This window comes from Erythrolamprus reginae, unplaced genomic scaffold, assembly GCF_031021105.1.
Source record: "Erythrolamprus reginae isolate rEryReg1 unplaced genomic scaffold, rEryReg1.hap1 scaffold_279, whole genome shotgun sequence".
Classification (NCBI taxonomy): domain Eukaryota; kingdom Metazoa; phylum Chordata; class Lepidosauria; order Squamata; family Dipsadidae; genus Erythrolamprus; species Erythrolamprus reginae.
Genome location: NW_027248645.1, coordinates 36,093 through 57,000, shown reverse-complemented (window position 1 = coordinate 57,000; position 20,908 = coordinate 36,093). Strand labels below are relative to the sequence as shown.

Here is a 20,908-nt window from a genome sequence, read left to right as displayed (position 1 = left end):
CTCACAGTCGCTCATGCCCTTATTACCTCGAGATTCAATTACTGCTATGCTCTCTACATGGGGGTACCTTTGAAAAGTGTTCGGAAACTTCAGATCGTGCAGAATGCGGCCGCGAGAGCCATCGTGGGGCTTCCCAGATTCGCCCACATTTCTACAACACTCCGTGGCCTGCACTGGTTGCCGATCAGTTTCTGGTCACAATTCAAAGTGTTGGTTATGACCTTTAAAGCCCTACATGGCACTGGACCAGAGTACCTCAAGAACCGCCTGCTACCGCACGAATCCCAGCGACCAATAAGGTCCCACAGAGTTGGCCTTCTCCGGGTCCCGTTGACTAAACAATGTCATTTGGTGGCCCCAGGGGAAGAGCCTTCTCTCTGGCGGCCCCGGTCCTCTGGAATCAACTCCCCCTGGAGATTAGAACTGCCCCCACCCTCCTTGTCTTTCGTAAGCTACTCAAGACCCACCTATATCGCCAGGCATGGGGGAACAAGGTTGACTCAGCCTTCCATCCTTCCAAGGTGGGTAAAATGAGGACCCGGATTGTGGGGGCAATAGGCTGGCTCTGTTAAAAAGTGCTATTGCTAACATGTTGTAAACCGGGGGGCCTGAGTCTAAGGAGAAGGGCGGCATAAAAATTGAATAAATAAATAAATAAATAAATAAACTGAGACACCTTCCACAGGCTTTTATACTTTATGTTTGGTATGTATGTGTTGTTTGGTTTTAAATGGTTTTATATGTCTTTTTATCCTTTAATATTAGATTTGTTCCACTGTAACATTGTTTTTATTATTGTTGTGAGCCGCTCCAAGTCTTCGGAGAGGGGCGGCATACAAATCTAATAAATTATTATTATTATTATTATTATTATTTTTATTATTAAAGTAATAATACTAGTAAGAAAGAATGTGCCGCTCTGTGTTTTATATACTATGTTCTTGAAACATAAAAATCCTAAAAGAATAAAATATAGAATTATTAATTAACAAAGTAATATTTCAAGAGGCACAGTTCTCAAACAATTGTAGTCAGTTGGTGGTTAACAGGGGGGGGGGGAATGTTTATTTATTTATTTATTTATTGTTAGAGTTGAAAGGGACCATGACGGCCATCGAGTTCAACCCCCTGCCCAAGCAGGAACCCTATAGTACACCAGTCAAGTGGCAGTTCAATCTTCTCTTTAAAATGTCCAGAGTGTTGGAGTTCACAATGTCCGCTGGTAGGTTGTTCCATTGGTTGATCGCTCTGACCGTCAGGAAGTTCCTCCTTATCTCCATGTTGAATCTCTCCTTGGTCAGCTTCCAGCCGTTGTTCCTCGTCCAGCCCTCTGGTGCCCTGAAGAATAAAGTGATCCCCTCCGCTCTGTGACATCCCCTCGTATACTTGTAGACTGCTATCATGTCCTCTCTGGCCCTCCTTTTCTCTAAGCTATGCCCAGTTCCCTCAGTCTCTCTTCGTAAGTCTTGGTTTTCCAATCCCTTAATCATCTTGGTTGCTCTTTTTTGCACCTTCTGCAGAGTTTCAATATCTCTTTTGAAGTGTGGTGACCAGAACTGAATACAGTACTTCAAGTGTGGTCGGACTAGGGCGTAGTTCTACCAAGCATGTAGACTTGAGTAATAGTAGCAGTTTCGGTGATAGACATTTGTGGATTGGTTTTTTAAATTTTCCTCCTTTTTAAAACAGGTAACAGAGAAAAAGCAAGAACTAGAGAAATGTTTGAAATTATTTCGGAAACTCAGAAAGGAAATAAATGCTCTGACAGAATGGCTGGCAATGATAGATTCAGAACTGACAAAGAGATCAGCAGTAGAAGGAGTGTCTATCAATTTAGATGCTGAACTTGCCTGGAGCAAGGTAAACATTTTTGTCTTATCTTTAAACTCACATATTTTTTTCCCCTGCAGTCATCACCTTTTCTCAAAACAGTTTTCCTTCAGTGTTATAAACTGCATATTATTTGATCCATAAATACTTAGGCTTTCGTCTTTTTCTATCACAAATTTTGAATGTTTTATGTTGTGTACCAAACTGGACAAACAAAAAAAAGAACATAAAACTATATGTCGTGGTAGGTTTCAGGTGTCATATTGTTTAGTGAGGTACTGCTCTAGGCAAACAAAAGAATTTCGTAGCAAAAATAATTGAGCATACTTTCTGAAACTTATTCAATTACAGTATGTCCTTATTTTCATTTTTGTTCATTTTAAATTAAGGCTATGCTACAATTTATTTATAAGAATTTGTCAAACCAAAAACAAGAATAAAAGAAAATATTTAGACTTTATTTGTTTTAAATCATACATTTTCATTTTTTCAAGGCTTTCCTTTATAAATAGAATTACAATATGCAGTTTTCCCCAGTACAGGTAGTACTCAGTTTGCAACAGCTATTGGGATAGGAAATGCAAATGCAGAAGTCATTTTGTGGCCTTTTCTGTTTTTTATTAAAGTAAATATATCTTTGCTTAAAAAAAATACTATTACTATTTTATGTGAATTCATTAATGATGAATTATTTTATGATTTATATTATGTGAATTAATTATGTCATTAGTTCATAAACAAATGACTTGGCATGGTTTTTAACTATACTTATACAAAGTATAGTTTCATTACCTTTTTTTTCCTTTTCAGCTGCATTTCATTACCAAATACATATTGTTAAGGAAAAAAGGTTTTTTTCCTACATTTTACATACGAACCCGGGGTTCAGGATTTTTGTGCCTCTTCTTAAGAACTTTTTTTCATCTTACGAACCTGCCGCCACGAACACTGAACCCAGACGTTCGGCAAAAGTTTGGGTTCAGCGTTCGGGTTCGGCCGAGAAGCACTGCCGCCCAGCTGTCACCTTTTGAAACAGCCGGAGGGCTTCTCGGCATTCTCCCGAACGCCTAACCCAGAGGTTCGGCAAATGTTCGGGTTTGGGTTCGGGAGGCCGCCGAGAAGCACCTCTGCCGGGCTGTCACCTTTTGAAATAGCCAGGAGGCTTCTCGGCATTCTCCTGAACGCCGAACCCGTAAGTTCAGCAAAAGTTCAGGTTTGGTGTTTGGGTTCGGCGGGCCGCTGAGAAGCACCGCTGCCCAGCTGTCACCTTTGCAGAAGAGCCACGGAGCTGTTGGCCGGTCAGGAGGCTCAAACAGAGGTGGGGAATCCCAATAGGGAATTCCATGGGCGGAGCTTTGACATCACGGAGACATCCTTCCTGGCTGGCCGAAACGTGGACTCCAGGAATGACATCTTCGTGACGTCAAAGCTCCACCCCCGAACCAGAACGCCGAACCTGAACTTTTGCCGAACTTCCGGGTTCGGCATTCGGGAGAATGCCGAGAAGCCCCTGGCTGTTTCTGAAGGTGACAGCTGGGCAGCGGCGCTTCTCCATGGCCTCCCAAACCCAAACCCGAACTTTTGCCAAACTTTTCGGGTTCAGCGTTTGGGACAACTCCGAGAAGCACCCAGCTGTTCCAAAAGGTGACAGCCGGGCGCTGCCGCCCAGCAGAGCGCTGTTTTTGCGATTTTTTTTCCTTGCACACATTAATCCATTTTACATTGTTTCCTACGGGAAACATTGTTTCGTCTTACAAACTTTTCGCCTTACGAATCTCCTCCCAGAACCAATTACGTTCGTAAGACAAGGTATCACTGTATTTTACTTTTCTTAAGTGAAGTAAACATTTTGTATCAACTTGGGCTTTAAACTGCCTAGTATTCATTAAAAGCAAGAATCTGAAAGGGGTCGTAATATATTTTAAATAAATTTTAAATCTAAGTAATCTAGAAGTGATCAACAATCAAGACTTTTAAAAAGTGCAAGGGAAAAAACAATATGCACATGTTATACCCCCTAAGTAATGATTAGTACATTGTTATAGTATTGGTTCCCATTCCTTACAAAGCAGTCCCCCCCCTTCCAATTTTTTAAAACTAGTAAATTATTGACCTGCCATCTATATACAGTGATACTTACAAACCCCTCGTCATACAAACTTTTTCGAAATAGAAACCCAGGGTTTAAGATTTTTTTGCCTCTTCTTCCAAACTATTTTCACCTTACAAATCCAAGCTGCTGCCACTGGGATGCCCTGCCTCCAGATTTCTGTTGCCAGCGAAGCATCCGTTTTAGTGCTGCTGGGATTCCCCTGAGGCTCCCCTCCATGGGAAACACCACCTCCGGACTTCCGTGTTTTTGCAATGCTGCAGGGGAATCCCAGCAGCGCAAAAACGGGTGCTTTGCTGGCAAAGAAAATCCAGAGGTGGGGTTTCCCAGTGAGGGGAGCCTCAGTGAAATCACAGCATCACAACAACATGGAAGTTCAGAGGTGGGGTTTCGAGGACTTCTGTGTTTTTGCAATGCTGTAATTTTGCTGAGGCTCCCCTCGCATGTGTGGGTCTGTCATAAGTTCCTCATTGGAATCCAACAAAGATAAGGAAGATTGATCTCCTCCTGGGCTGTCAGCCAAGTCCCCCTCTTCCATCTCACCCACACTTCCTTCGTCATCAGATAATTCACTAGCTGACTCTGTTGGGAGCAAAACAGGCCTGTGACGTGGATGGTTCCCCCACATCCACATTCACATTCCTTGGGGCAGGAGCTGGGCCACAGCTAACCACAACTCATGCTACCATTGACCCTTTGACTACTTTTTCTATCGTATCATGTTGTACAAGGAAATTATATATTTTAGATATTGTTTTCTTTTGTGGGCCGAAAAATATCTTGTGAAGCAGGTTGTTCTTTGAAAGCCAAATCTGTTTTTATGTTCATTATATTTTGATTTAATTTGTAAATATTGTAGCCAGTGAAGTTTAATTCCTTTTTCTAAAAGTTTATGCTTAGTGATTAATTTTTTATTGTTATCTAATAATTGCTCACATGTTATTATTTTATCTGGGGAAAGGGCATTCAGATAAATAATCGCTTCCATTGGGGATATCAATTTTGGGATAGCGAGGTAGTGATTTCTTTTTATGTGCTGCCAAATATTGATTAGGGCCTTTCATATGTAACGTTCTTTAAAATATATTGATATTTTGTGAGTATCTGCATGCCACCCTGTTTGAAATAAAGCATGCCACCCTGTGTGAAGGTTGTAGCCTTCAAGAGTTAGTAATCTTTGGTTTTTTAAAATTATCCAATCTTTCAGTAAATTAAGAATTGAGGCCTGGTAATACAATTCCATATTGGGCAGCCCAAAGCAACCTCTTAATCTGTGATCTTGCAAATTTTTGATTTTTATCCTCGTCTTTTTTTTTTTACCAAATGAATCTGCAAATTTTTTTATAGAGATTATTAAAGAAAGCATTTTTAAACTAATCCTCAGTCTTTTCCCTTGCCAAATAAATTTCATTATTTTATTAATCTCATTAAAAAATGTTTTAGCAATTTTAATTGCTATCATTAAAAATGGAAAAGGTAAGCATGTTAATATATTCATTTTAATTAATGCAATTCTGCCCATTAATGATAATGGGCAGAATTCCTCCAAATCAAGATAAATAACAATCGTGATAATTGTTCTGGTCATGGCTACTGAAATCCACAAATCTTCCTCATGGCTTTGATATTCAAACAATAAATTCTTTATTTTCTCTTTCAGCAATTCAAGATACACACAGGTTTATTCTAGTAACAGACAATCCGGCATGCAGGACTGGGGTTCTTCTAGCATCAGGGAGTTGATGGCGTTATTTTATTTATTTATTATTCAGATTTGTATGCCGCCCCTCTCTGCGAACTCGGGGCGGCTCACAACATGGCATAAACAATCATAACAAATCCAAATAGTTTAAATATTTAAAAAGAAAAAGTTTAAAAGAACCCCAATATACTAACAGACACACACACAAACATACCATACATAAATTGTACATGCCCGGGGGGAGATGTTTCAGTTCCCCCATGCCTGACGGCAAAGGTGGGTTTTAAGAGCTTTACGGAAGACAGGGAGGGTAGGGGCAGTTCTAATCTCCGGGGGGAGTTGATTCCAGAGAGTCGGGGCCGCCACAGAGAAGGCTCTTCCCCTGGGGCCCGCCAACCGACATTGTTTAGTTGACGGGACACGGAGAAGGCCCACTTTGTGGGACCTAATCGGTCACTGGGATTCGTGCGGCAGGAGGCGTTCTTGGAGATATTCTGGTCCAATGCCATGAAGGGCTTTAAAGGTCATAACCAACACTTTGAATTGTGACCGGAAATTGATCGGCAACCAATGCAGACTGCGGAGTGATGGCGAAACATGGGCATACCTAGGTAAGCCCATGACTGCTCTCCCAGCTGCATTCTGCACGATCTGAAGTTTCCGAACATTTTTCAAAGGTAGCCCCATGTAGAGAGCGTTACAGTAGTCGAACCTCGAGGTGATGAGGGCATGAGTGACTGTGAGCAATGAGTCCCGGTCAAGATAGGGCCGCAACTGGTGCACCAGGCGGACCTGGGCAAACGCCCCCCTCGCCACAACTGAAAGATGGTTCTCTAATGTGAGCTGTGGATCGAGGAGGACGCCCAAGTTGCGGACCCTCTCCGAGGGGGTCAATAGTTCCCCCCCAGGGTAATGGACGGACAGATGGAATTGTCCTTGGGAGGCAGAACCCACAGCCACTCCGTCTTATCCGGGTTGAGCTTGAGTCTGTTGACACCCATCCAGGCCCCAACAGCCTCCAGACACTGGCACATCACTTCTGCTGCTTCGTTGACTGGACATGGGGTGGAGATGTATAACTGGGTATCATCGGCATATTTATGATACATCACCCCATGCCCTTGGATGATCTCACCCATTGGTTTCATGTAGATATTAAATAGCAGGGGGGAGAGGACCAACCCCTGAGGCACCCCACAAGGGAGAAACCTCGGAGTCGACCTCTGACCCCCCACTAACACCGACTGCGACCGGCCAGAGAGGTAGGAGGAGAACCACTGAAGAACAGTGCCCCCCACTCCCAGCCCCTCCAGCAGGTGCAGAAGGATACCATGGTCGATGGTATCGAAAGCCGCTGAGAGGTCAAGGAGCACCAGGACAGAGGATAAACCCCTGTCCCGGGCCCGCCAGAGATCATCCATCAACGCGACCAAAGCAGTTTCCGTGCTGTAACCGGGTCTGAAACCCGACTGCTGGGGACCTAGATTCTTCCAAGGACCGTTGGAGCTGGAGCGCCACCACCTTCTCAACAACCTTCCCCATAAAGGGAAGGTTGGAGACTGGGCGATAGTTATTAAGTACGGCTGGGTCCAGGGAAGGTTTCTTGAGGAGGGGGCGCATGAGAGCTTCTTTATAGAGAGTTGGAAAGACTCCCCTCCCCAAGGAAGCGTTGGTAATCTCCTGGACCCAGCTCCGTGTCACCTCCCTGCTGGCCGAGACCAACCAGGAGGGACACGGATCCAGTAAACAGGTGGCGGAACTCACAGATCCAATGGCCTTGTCCACTTCATCAGGTGTCACCAGATCAAACTCTTCCCAGACAGGTGGACAAGTACGTGCCCTACTCACCTCGACTGACTCGTTGTCAGTCAACTCTGTTTCCCAATTGGAGTCGAGATCGGCCCAGATCCGAGCGATTTTATCAGCAAAAAACGTGTTAAAATCCTCGGCACTGCTTTGCAAGGGCTCCCCAACTCCCCCCTGATTAAGAAGGGAGTGGGTCACCCTGAACAGAGCGGCCGAACGGGATTCCGCTGATGCAATCAAGGTGGTACGCGCATCTTGCCGCCTTGAGCGCCACTTTGTAAGTCTTAATAAAAGCTCTTACAAGTGTTCGGTCGGATTCAGACCTACTCTTCCTCCATCGCTTCTCTAGACGTCTCTTCTGGCGTTTCAACTCCCGGAGCTCCTCGTTGAACCATGGAGCTCTATGGGGTCTAGCGCCTCGGAGAGGTCGCAAAGGCGCAATCCGGTCAAGAGCCTCCGCTGCGGCCTTGTTCCAGGCTTCCGCAAGAGACTCTGCCGAACTGTGGACAAGTGCCTCTGGTATAACCCCAAGCGCCATCTGAAAGCCCTCTGGGTCCATCAGGCGTCTGGGGCGGAACATCTTAATTGGTTCCGCCTCCCTGCGGGGAAGGATTGGAGCCAGGAAGTCAAGCCGTAGTAGGAAATGGTCTGACCATGACAAAGGCAATGCATCTAAGCCCCTTAGTCTCAGACCATTACTCAGTTGCTCGGAAAGGAATACCATGTCAGGTGCGTGCCCTCCCTCGTGAGTCGGACCCTGTACTACTTGAGTCAGGTCCATGGCTGTCATGGTGGCCATGAACTCCTGTGCCAATGCAGAGGTTTCGCCGAGTGACGGCAGGTTGAAGTCCCCCAGGACAATAAGTCCGGGGAACTCCACCGCCAACCCGGCTACCTCCTCGAGTAGCACAGGCAGGGCTTTTGACATGCAGCTGGGAGGCAGGTACGTGAGAAATAAGCCCACCTGAACCCCTAAGTCCAACTTTACCAAGAGTGACTCGCAACCCGCAATTTCCGGAGCAATGAGTCTACATAAGCAAAGGCTCTCCCTGGCTATAATAGCCACTCCTCCCCCCCTTCCCTGGGGTCGAGGTTGATGCCATATCTGAAACCCGGCTGGGCAAATTTCAGAGAGAGGAACACCTCCCTCTGGGCCCAGCCAGGTTTCATTAATACATGCCAGGTCGGCCTCCTCATCCAGGATCAGATCCCGGATGAGGAGAGCTTTATTTACCACCGACCTGGCATTAAGTAGCAGCAACCTGAGCCCAGGGCCAGAGTTACACTCATCACCATTACCCAAGATTGGGCTCACGGAGCCAGAACAAGGGATCGTTATTAAGCAACGATCCCTCGTTCCCCTGGAATGGCTAACCCCGTGGCCCCCGCCATATCTGCCTCTCCCCAGCAACACTGGAATATTCCGACCCTCTGCCACCCCAGAGATCGGTGCCCCATCCCCTCCTGCCTCTCGAGCGTCAGGTGGGCCAAATCTGCCATTTATACTATTACCATTCATCTCATCCATACCGTAACCCCACCCACCCCAGCCATTCCAATCATACCAGCCATTCAACTCATGCACACAGATAGCTCTATCCCAGTCATCCATTTAAATTTAGAAACCCCCCAATAATAAAAATAGATTAAATTGATAGCAGTTTAAAATACTATAAATATATAAAATACAGTTCCCAATTAATTAATTAATTAGTTAAATATTAAAACGGATAAAATGTAGAAAAATATAAAAATAGTTAAGAATAGAATATATTAAAAATAGAAAAATATAGAAAAATATAGAAAAAAGAGTCAGTCAGCAGTTCTTAAATAGTCAGAAAGAGAAGGTGCCAAGGTCTAGGTAAATGGTTTGATATAATCGTCCACTTAGTAATTGTCCAGGTTTCTGGGGGAAAGGATCACCAAAATGCTGGCCCAGACCCCTGACCAGCAACCCCAGTCCAAGTCCATATGGCTTAGTTATTATTTCCCCCAACTTCCTTAACCTTATGTTCTTCTTTACTCCTGTCGTTTGCTTCAGTCGCCTTCCAATGGCCGCTGTTCTTCCTGGGTGACTTCTCCCCTCACAATAGTCTTTCCGGCTCCAGACCTGCACCATGGCCTCCGTTTTAATAGTCCCCCCAACGACGGACGTCCCCACCATTTGGCGCCACAACGTCCTGGGAACAGATTTAGTACTGAAGGTCCAGTCTTGTTCAGTCTTGGTGCTCAGTCTGCTCCGTCTCAGTCTCAGTCTGCTCGATAATATTTCCCCAATAAAAACCACCCGAAAGACATTCCAGGGCAACAGGGCATCAGGATCTTATTGAGGGGTGCTCTCTTCTGGTCTCCAAATCTCCCCATCCTTTCGAGCGTGGCAACAGAGGAAGGCAACATGCAGCAGGTGGGAGGCAGCTGTGTTCTAATTAGCTGCCGCCATTACCGCTTCCCAGCTGATCGGTCCGACAGTCTTCGCAGCGACGGAGGCAGAAAAAGCCATGGGAAAACAACCATCCCATGCAGCAAGTGCTCACCCTCCGGGCCTCCGGGCTGCAAACGAGTTGCAAACGCGCTGTCTGGTGCTTCCAATTCACTCCCGACAACTCCCGACAGCACAACACAGCTCAGCCGCAAATGGCAGCCCCCATTCTACTGCGTCTCCCCCTATCGACTCCAGGCGTGTTCGCGACCAAACAGCTCACCACCGCCGCGAACACCGCCGAATCGAGGGTCTCTGGAGGCAGGGACACTTCACCTCTAAGACAGGTTTGCTGACTCAACAAGAGTTTTTCTATATTTTTTATATTCTTCGATGTTTAAACCGTAGTCCGGTGGAGCTACGATTCCACCCTCCTTCTCCCACCGGAACCGGACCCAATTAACATTTCATTCCAAGCTAACGGACAAGGCAGGGCTATAAATCTCTACTTCTAAGTAAAAAGCTTAACAGCACCACGGAGCACACAGCAGACATACTCCTGCATCATTTGCACAGTCTTTCATGATTTACCTAGGCTTTCTTTGCAAGAAGCTAAATCAAACACACCATATTTTTAGGTAGTTTGTTCAAATACAGTTTCATTTCCAGTTTCTCCTAGAAATGACATCTCCAATACACAGATCTACTAAGTGCAAATTCAAAACCTTTTCCCCTGGACTTCTTCCCTGCATTTACTCATTCTCCTGTATTTTGGATTTAACCATTCACTGTTTGATAATCCATTACTATTTGACAGGGAATCACTTTCCATAGTAACTTCAGCCCCCTGAGAATGTTATAAATCACTGTTTCCTTTGCTGCTGTCTCCCCTGTCATCTGATAATCTCTCTGACTCAGGAGAAACTAAGGCACCAGTTTCTTCCTCTTCAGAATCAGAAATTTCTGACAAGCATCACTCACAACAATAATGGGCAGCCTTGTCTTGTTCCCTTAGTAATATCTACCTTGTCAGTCATTTCTCCATTTATTATTATTATTGCTGTTTGTTTATTATATATTGCCTTTATAACAAAAAGAAATCTTGCCCCAAAGTCCATATATTGTAATTGTCAATTCAGAAATTGCCAATTTAAATTATCAAATGCCTTCCAAGAACATTATAAAATGCCTTCCAAGAACATTAGTGCCATTTGTTTCTCAGGATGTTGTTCATAATGTTCAGGTTGTTCATAATTCAAAATTATATGCACATTATCTCTTATTTGTCTTTTAGGAAGAAATTCATTTTTGTCTATATGGATAAATTCATTCAAAAACCTTTCTTCCATTTTGCCGACAATATCTGTTTTAAATTCTTCAAGTAATGTGTGCATCATTTATTTTAATTCCATGTTAGAACTGTCTAAAACAATTGAGTTTTAGATATAGTTCCCTATTCTCATTTCAAAACAAATAGATATTTCTTAAGGGTGAGATAAAACAAAAAGCAAGCAATCCACAGCTGTGCTCCAGGTCTAGAATGTGTCCAAATTAGATACTAGGTCTGACATTTAATTAGGAATTCTTTATTAAACACTTGGAAAGAAATTAAATGAAAACACTATCTGAAAAACCCAAACTGGCTGCAATTGATATAATCAAATATAAAGAAATTTTAGACCCATTTGGTAAATTAAAAAGCAGGGAAGAATTGGCGACACCAAATATTAATATAGAATTGGTGGACTTACCTGCAAATCCAAACAAGATACAAAAAAGATTAAGAAGGGACGGGTATTGACAGCCAAACTCAGCAGCTAGACAAATTAATTACAGGCCCAGAGGAAAAAATAATATTTAACATTTATTAATATTTGATTGAGTACGATAAACATAAAGATGTAGCAAAAGGGCCAATGATCGCTTGGGTGAAAAATTTTAGCCACAATGCACATCTGACAGACTGGGAGCAAATTTGGACTAGAAATATTAAATTAACTAAATCAACAGCTTACAAAGAAAATCAATATAAAATGTTTTATTGGTGGCACTTGGCCCCGAAATGATTGGTGAAGATACTGTATACACAAATTGTAATCAGGCATATTAGAAATGTAAAGAAGTGCAGGGCATCTTCTTTTATTTATGGTGGCTAGGACCAGAAGCTAAAAAGTATTGGAGGAAACTCAAAAAATAGCTATAGGAAATAATAGACACCATAATTGAATTCACACTGGAATTCTTTTTGTTAGGCATTATTAGAAAACTGTATTCCAAAAATATTTAATATTACACATAGTAATAGTTACAAGAATTGCCTATGCACAAAGATGAAAAGACCCACAGACACCTGTTGAAAATGAGATAATTTAAAAAAAATATGACTGTGCAGAAATGGACCGATTAACAATGGAACTAAACGACCAAAATGACTCATACTACTATTCTACTGGGACAAAATGGTATAAATGGACACAAAAAAGAAATGCAAAACAATAGTAGAGATCGACAGAAAAAGAAAAGAATATCAAAAATGATTATGTATACAATACAGTATATTGATATGAATGTAAATATATGGATGTTGACCCACCTGAAAATATTAAATGTAAATATTTATTTGTTTGTTTGTTTGTTTGTTTGTTTATTTAATTGGATTTGTATGCCGACCCTCTCTGATTGATTTAAAAAATCAATTAAAAATATGGTCAAAAAGAAAGAAAGATAGATTTGCCCAGTTACTTTCTGACTGCTCCTACAGAGAACTGGAATCTTCAAAACTGCCTTCCCAAGCAGATTCACGGCCATTTGAAAATCATCTTGGGTCATTCCTAACAGCTCTCATTCAGATCCAGGCAGCAGCACTGAGAGAGAAGCAGCTTTGTCAGCAAAAACAACAGGTCATTGACAAAAGAGGAAAAAGGCTGTTGCTGTTGTTGATGTGAAGGCATGATCAACAAATCCTTAACATATCTATAATTAGCTGCTTGGTTAGATGTAGTGCTATGGAGTTCTGCATTGTTGTATTCACGATTAATGCAGATTTTTTTCTCTTTTAATTTATTTTAATACACAAAGTATCCCAATATATATATGGCAATACTGTTATGCATACTGCAAATTTCACAGTCTTAACATTTATTGTTATTCATTCCATGTGTGCTTCCCACAGGGAATGCAATTAGAAACTGAAAAACGACAGCATCAGCTGAAGATTATCACTGACTTGGGAGAAGGATTGAAGATAGTGCTTAAAGGGAAAGAAAGGCTGGTGAATGATAAACTCAGCCTTCTCAGTAGTAATTGGATTGCAGTAACTTCACGAGCAGAGGAATGGTTTAATTTGCTGCTGGTAAGAATTACCAATTAGTACTTCTCTATATTCATGATCACAGAGATGGAACATCATTTTCTTAGTTTTTTTAGATAGAATTCCCAAGTGATTTAAGTCTTTGTGATGTTATTTTATATAATAAAGACTTGTCTTTGAAATCACAATGATAGATATCAGTTTTGTGTTTGCAATGCAGTTTTTTAAAAAAAAAATCTACAAATTGCTGCACATTTTTTGTTTATTAATTCTAGAAAAATAATATTAATAATTATATAATAAGTTCAAAGATTTCTAAATTAATGATGTAGCATAATTTTCAAATTGTTTTTCTTGTACTGCAGGAATATAATTTTTAAAATAAAAGTGGCTATAGATAGTCCTTGGGTTATGAATGTAATGGAGCCTGCCCATTCCATTCGTAACCCAAGGATTCGTGGGAGTGAATCCTATATCTTGAACAAGATCACTCCATCCTTTCACCCATTTTCTAATCAAATGAGAAGCTCGTTAATGCACATGAGGTATTTCAGGGTGGGGAGGGCCATCAAGGGCCTACCAATGGAAGAGGCCACCTACCTAAGATCACCTAAGGTCTCCCTGATTAACTGAAATGCCTCATGGTGGCCCAAATTGTCCCCTCCCACCTGCCACACCATGTCACTTATCTTGTGAAGATCTAGAAAGCAGTCTACTCATGTGCTCCACTCAGCCCTCTACAGGCCTCCCCTGGCCCATTGAACGCTGAAATGGAGCCTCCAGGAGTTGGAACTGGCCCTCCGAGGTGCTGTTTGGACCTCCATAGGCCTCCTGCAGCCCATTGCAACCTGAAACAAAGCCTCCGGGGACTGGATCTGAGTCTCAGAAGCCCTGTTTGCAAGCTTAACATGGCTTCTTAGGGGTGAATCTGCCTCATAGAACCTTCATAGTAGCCAGCAAGGTGCGGGGTAAGACCTCCGGATGGCCAAATACAGCTCCTGAGGGGTAAATACTTCCCTTAGAAGCACCATTCAGCTATCCAGAGACCTAGCCTAGCCCATTGCAGGTCAAATGGGGCTTCTGAGGGGCAGATCCCCCCATCAAGGCACCATTTTGGTTGGAGAGTTGCCAGGACAGGCATCTGGATAGTCAAACAGGGCTTTTGAGGAGTAGATCTGCCCCTCAGAAGCTCCATTTCAGACAGCATCATGTGTTGTAGTTGGCTCTGGCCCAGCTCCTGCCCCAAGGAATGTGGAGGTGGATATGGGGGAAACATCCACATGCCACAGGTCTGTTTTGCTTCCGATAGAATCTCCTGACAAAGGCTCCTCTGATGAAGGGAGTGTGGGTAGCAGGGAAGGGGGGAGTTTGGCAGACAGCCCAGGAGGAGATCAATCATCCTTATCATCCCTGGATTCTGAACAAGAACTTATGACAGATCCGCGCATGCGCAGAGTGATGCATAGGAGAGAACAACTGAAGGATTATTACAGGAGATAAGTGAAGCCACCTGTGGTTGGGTGCGGCTGCTGTAATTAGTGCTACAGATAAAAGAGCAGCATGCTGGTTTAGCCTCGTGGCACTTTATCTGATTCATAGTTTTGTCAAGATTGTGGTTTTTGCTGTTTCCCTGTTCAGGTTTGTGTGTGGACTTTCTGGACTTTAGAATTGGACTCAATTTCCCAGTTATTGGGTGAGAAATTGGATTGCATTTAACCTGTGCCTTGTGTGTATCAGAAAATCCCTTTGACATTTAAAACGGGAGCTGTTTCTGTTTTTCTGTTGATAAAGACTTTTGGTTTTCCTTCTATTGTGTGGTGTGTGTCTTTCTGGACTAATTACCCTGTAATTATGGGCGGTTGGGACAAGCTGACAGAACATCATGTAGCACAAATGTTCCAGAGGCTTTGCAGTTGTTCATAAGGATGAACAACTGCTGTGGTACTGCAAGGTTTGTAGCTTTGGGCCTTGTTCAGAAAAACTAATTGGATAACTTCAAATGTTCGCTAAGGAAACACTCATCAACCAAGATAACATGTATTGATTTTTTAGCTCACTTTGGATCCTAATGTCTCCATCATCACAATAGATGGACAGGTCGCTTTGCTACAGGCCAGTTAGCTTGACATCAGTTGTAGTTAAAATGATGGAGACTCTACTCAAAAAGAGGATAAATCAGCATCTAAAAAACAATAACTTATTGGACCCAAATCAGCATGGCTTTGCTGAAGGCAAATCATGTCAGACTAATCTCATTGATTTCTTTGACTATGTCACAAAGGTGTTGGATCAAGGTGGTGCTGTGGATATTGCCTACCTGGACTTCAGCAAAGCCTTTGATATGGTTCCACGTAAAGAGCTGATAGATAAATTAGTGAAGATTGGACTTAATCCCTGGATAGTTCAATGGATTTGCAGCTGGCTGAAGCGTAGACATCAGAGAGTTATTGTTAATGGCGAGTATTCTGAGCAGGGACAGGTTACAAGTGGTGTACCACAAGGGTCTGTTCTGGGTCCTATTCTTTTTAATATGTTTGTGAGTGACATAGGGGAAGGTTTGGTAGGGAAGGTTTGCCTATTTGCCGATGACTCTAAAGTGTGCAATAGGGCTGATATTCCTGGAGGCGTCTGTAATATGGTAAATGATTTAGCTTTACTAGATGAACGGTCAAAGCAATGGAAACTGCAGTTTAATGTTTCCAAATGTAAAATAATGCAAAAACTTCAGAAGAAAAGGATTTAGGGGTAGTGATTTGTGACAGTCTCAAAATGGGTGAACAGTGCAGTCAGGCGGTAGGAAAAGCAAGTAGGATGCTTGGCTGCATAGCTAGAGGTATAACAAGCAGGAAGAGGGAGATTATGATCCCGCTATATAGAGTGCTGGTGAGACCACATTTGGAATACTGTGTTCAGATCTGGAGACCTCACCTACAAAAAGATATTGACAAAATTGAACAGGTCCAAAGACAGGCTACAAGAATGGTGGAAGGTCTTAAGCATAAAACGTATCAGGAAAGACTTAATGAACTCAATCTGTATAGTCTGGAGGACAGAAGGAAAAGGGGGGATATGATTGAAACATTTAAATATGTTAAAGAGTTAAATAAGGTCCAGGAGGGAAGTGTTTTTAATAGGAAAGTGAACACAAGAACAAGGGGACACAATCTGAAGTTAGTTGGGGGAAAGATCAAAAGCAACATGAGAAAATATTATTTTACTGAAAGAGTAATAGATCCTTGGAACAAATTTCCAGCAGACGTGGTAGATAAATCCACAGTAACTGAATTTAAACATGCCTGGGATATATCCATCCTAAGATAAAATACAGAAAATAGTATAAGGGCAGACAGATGGACCATGAGGTCTTTTTCTGCCGTCAGACTTCTATGTTTCTATGCTTCATCTCTCCCTTTATATATAACTTTGTGAAAAATTAGAACTAAGTTTTAATTTTTTTCTAATTTTACCTATTATTTAGACCTTATTTTTACAGATCTAAAGTAGTGTCATAAGACTGCTTTCATAGTTTTTGTATTTGGACAATATAATAATTTATGTAGCAATGCATTTTTTCTGTTTCCCTTTGATCCTAATTGTTTAGTAACATGTTGGTTTCTCTTTACCTACTGCTAGGCATATCAGAAACATATGGAAACATTTGTTCAAAATGTTGCTAATATCACCACATGGATGTATCAAACAGAAATACTCTTAGATGAATCTGAAACTCAAAGCCCCCAGCAGAGAGCCAGTATTCTTAAGGTAACAAATGTAAACCTCTGAAAATTATTTTTTAAAGGCTAGTTCAAGGGTCAGCAAACTTAAATGGTCAAAGAGCCACTCGGGCCAGTTTCCTCTGGGAAAACACCTGAAGCCACAAAACTTGGGTGAGTGTGGCCAACTCGATGTCACTCACTTCTACCCACTCACTTCTACCCAGCCACACTTACCGAAGTTTTGTGGCTCTGGTTTTTTTATGGGAAATAGGCAACAGAGCAATGAGCACAACCTGTGGTGGAGGCTTCCCTCCCCATCTCCAACTATATCATATGTACCTTCATGTATTAATAATTAAAGTTCACCCTGTTTGTTCCCTACACTTTATGTATTTGTACATAGACATTTGAAATGTCTGTCTGACTCTGAGTATGCTTCCTATATCTCCTATTAGTGTTTGAGTTTCATTTCCTTCCCATCCCTCCTTATTTGATTTGTTTTCTAGAAGTTTTTGCTTGGCATTAGGTCCTGGAGATCCTAAAGATTGGTTACCCTCCCCCACAATTTTAGTTTCAGGCCTTCCTGATAAATTGAGCCAGTCATTTTCTAAAAACAATTTTTGTGAGGTACCACCAATCTGTTGTGACCTATCAGCCACCCTCCTCTCAAGCAGCCGAGGCAAGGCAATCTGAGAGCTTTGAGGAAGAAAAGGGAATGGAGCTGTCAGAGACAGAGGTGGAGTGTGGGCCATCCATCAGCCCTCAGATTTATTTATTTAGAGGAGGGGGCATGGTCAACTGTCACAGTGACACAGAGTTCTCTGTGCTCCACATTCTCTGTTATCCCCGTTGTTTGGGGGTGCTGATTCCAGTGGAATCAGACTAGATTTTCTCTGAAGGGGAGGTGAAGAAGAGGACTTGGTCAGAAATCTGTTTGGGGTCAGCATATGCCACAGAGAGCTGTCTTGGAGCCTCCATTGACAGCAGTGTGAAATTGGCTTTTTAGCCACCTTGCCATGGAGACTACATTACAGAATGATTGGATTGGAATGTTGGATGTCATCTTGGAAGAAATGAGAACTAAGTGCTGTGCTGGAGGATGAAGAGGATTAGAGCCTATGGTTATGGTGAGCTATTTCGCTGAAGAAAATTTTTAAAAGAATTTTTCACTATTGATTAATGAAAAAAGATATAGAAAAGGTGGGGGAAGCAGTTAATTAGCTATCGGAAGTGTTCAATTAACATTGAAGACTTGGAAAGCTACAACTAAAACCTATGTTGGTGGATTTTTTTTTTCGGACTTAAAATTTGGATTTAAAAAGAACTTTAAAACTTAAAGTTTCAATATTTTGGACTTAAAAGAAAGTTAAAAGAGACTTTGGGATTTGGGGATTGTGCAGTGCTGCCATCTGCAGGTGGAAGATTTGTTGATGAAAGATTGCATATGGTTTACACCAGTCTTTGTTTGTTTGTTCAGCTGTGACCTTGAAGCAAGAACCACTGGGCTAAGCAGAGTGTTGATGTTTTTCTTTTCTACAAAATGTGATTAAGGAGAAATGAAAGTAGATATTGTTGCTGTTGTTGAATTTTGAGTTTGAACTCTAAACTAACTTCAAAAAAGGAAAGAAAGAAAGCTATATTAAATACTATAAATGATCCTTGCATATGGAATAGATTAAAGTGACATCTTTTAGGCTGTTGGAAAGATACTAGTAGACAGCTGGAAAAGGTGGCTGCTTCAGATAAAGAGGAGATCAAGATGGAGTTTCAGAAGTTAATGTATATCTACAATTATCTTCAAAAAAAACCTTAGGGAATGTAAAGATGCAATGAGATATTTGATTGAGCTTACAACTGGAATGAGAAGAAAAACACAGGGAGTCTTGGACATAAATCTCAGTAAAGATTGTGATAAAGGTATCAAATAAAAATTGAAGAAGATAAGGACTTCCGGTTTGACGTCTTGCTGAAGCAGGGCAGCCTCCGATATCTCCCGGGGCTGCTATCTGTCCTGAAGCATGGCAGCCTGACATTTGAGAGGAAGCCAAGCATGACAGAGAATGAGGTGCATTTGCTTTAAAGAAGGACCTGGTAGGACTGATTTTGTTATTGATAAAAGGATTAAAGAAGTTTCCCAGTTGCAGTGGTGGAAAAGCAGAGACTCCAAAGACAAAGAGGTGACCATTAAAGCTCCGAGATCAAGAGAGATCGGAAGGAGTGGAAAGAACGATCCAACACCATTGATCATTAAGATTGGAGGTTTTTAAAGGAAAGCGACACAAGTAGATCGTAAGAACAGAAAGAACAATCGGTGTGGATTTGTTCTGGATTCTGCGACAGAGGGCTTGAAGGTTCTGTGGAATGTGAGGAGGGAGCATGAAAGTAGGACAGGAAGAAACAGTTGGGTAAAGTCAGTATGTGACTCAGCAAACTGGAGGCCAACTTTAAAAACTTTTTTTCTACTCACCCTGTATAATATTTATTCTACTTGAAGTTTAATTACCTATTTGACTGTCTTGTTAATCTTTAAGCTTCTTAACTCCTTTTCCCTATTATACTTTGAGGACTCCAATTCAACTTTGTGAAACTGAAACGGACTAATATAGGATTTCCAGTAATATTTATTGTGATACAACATCGGAGTCTATCTATGGTTGAAACATTTAATTGGGAAAGGGAAAAGAGAGAATACCAAAAGAAGAATTCACAAACAACGCTGAACATTGTGAACACTTGGCGACTCTAGAAGATTCTAGAAGAAGAACTTTGTAACTTTGTGAATCTTTGACCTTTCTGATAATTGCAGACAATTGCAGATAATTGCAGACAGTCTACCGAACGCTGATAAAACCTATAAAATTTCTGTTAACTATCAAGGGACCGGACATTCTCTATGAATATTTCTAAGTTCTAATGACATCTCAGAAAAGACTAACTATTTACCTTCAGATTATAGGCAGTAACTTTTTGTAATAACTGTCTGCCTTTAGAACTCTGGTAACAAACGTATCAACAACACCACTTGGAACAGCCCATCTCCAGATAACGACTAGAGGATATGTTCTTTGTCAATCAATAGTAATTCTACTCTTAAAATAACAATAAATGTTTGCTTTAATAATAACAATAATAATAATAATAATAATAATAATATATTTATAATAATAGTAAAATTGATTATTTTGTCTTACATTACTCAATCAATGCATAGTTAATCTTCTCTCATTAATTTATTGGTTAGTAATTACTAATAATTATTGCCTAGTAATCATCACTGTTTAGTGAAAGTTGTTTAGTAATAGTTTAGTACTTATTATTATTCTGTTCGATATAACTCAATTAATGTATAGTTAACCAACTCTCTTTCACTGATATATTAATTATTTATTATGATTAATTATTAGTTATTGCTTATTAATTACTACTGTTTAATGATAGCTGGTTAGTAACATTTTAGTACTTATTAGTGTTACAGTGTTTGATACTCTTCTGATTTTTTCTCTTTTTGAGCTATAGATATATACATATTTCCCTTATTTTACATATTTTGTATACAATTATAAACTTGAAAAGTTGAGATATAAATTAAACAAAGTAGGAAGTATCTAGTAAATGATAGGGCCTTATATTGATCTACTTTTAGAATCATTTTTTTATAATAATAAGCACTGAAACCTAATTTACTACCACAGTTTGAGATATTAGATCTATTATACTCCTTTACGTATACTATATTACTTGATTTTGGATTGCTAACAAATTGTTGATAAATGAATTGATACCCTTTAAGACTATTGATACCCTTTAAGACTAGGATTCTGTCTCTTATTCTATATTTTCTACTTTCCTCCTTCATACTTAGAGATAATTGTTAATAATATCTTTATATTCTATACAACGCCTATACATTTCCTATCTATATCTATATTCTATAACAATTCTGTGGTTCTGTAACCACTTTCCCACTACTTACGAAAACCTAGTCCTACCCCGCTACATAACTATAAACTACTTC

General features: G+C 41.1%; 1 protein-coding gene across 1 annotated transcript in view; it reads left to right on the top strand.

Moving 5' to 3' along the window:
- Positions 1-1,689: 1,689 nt before the first annotated feature.
- The window catches only part of LOC139156103 (dystrophin-like), a gene marked incomplete at both ends in the record, with an annotated part of 55,243 nt that continues 36,024 nt past the window's right edge, over positions 1,690-20,908 (top strand). The window contains 3 exons of the mRNA XM_070731418.1: positions 1,690-1,860; positions 13,040-13,219; positions 16,811-16,939. Of these exons, the coding sequence (XP_070587519.1) occupies positions 1,690-1,860; positions 13,040-13,219; positions 16,811-16,939 (480 nt within the window). The remainder of the gene's footprint in view (positions 1,861-13,039; positions 13,220-16,810; positions 16,940-20,908) is intronic.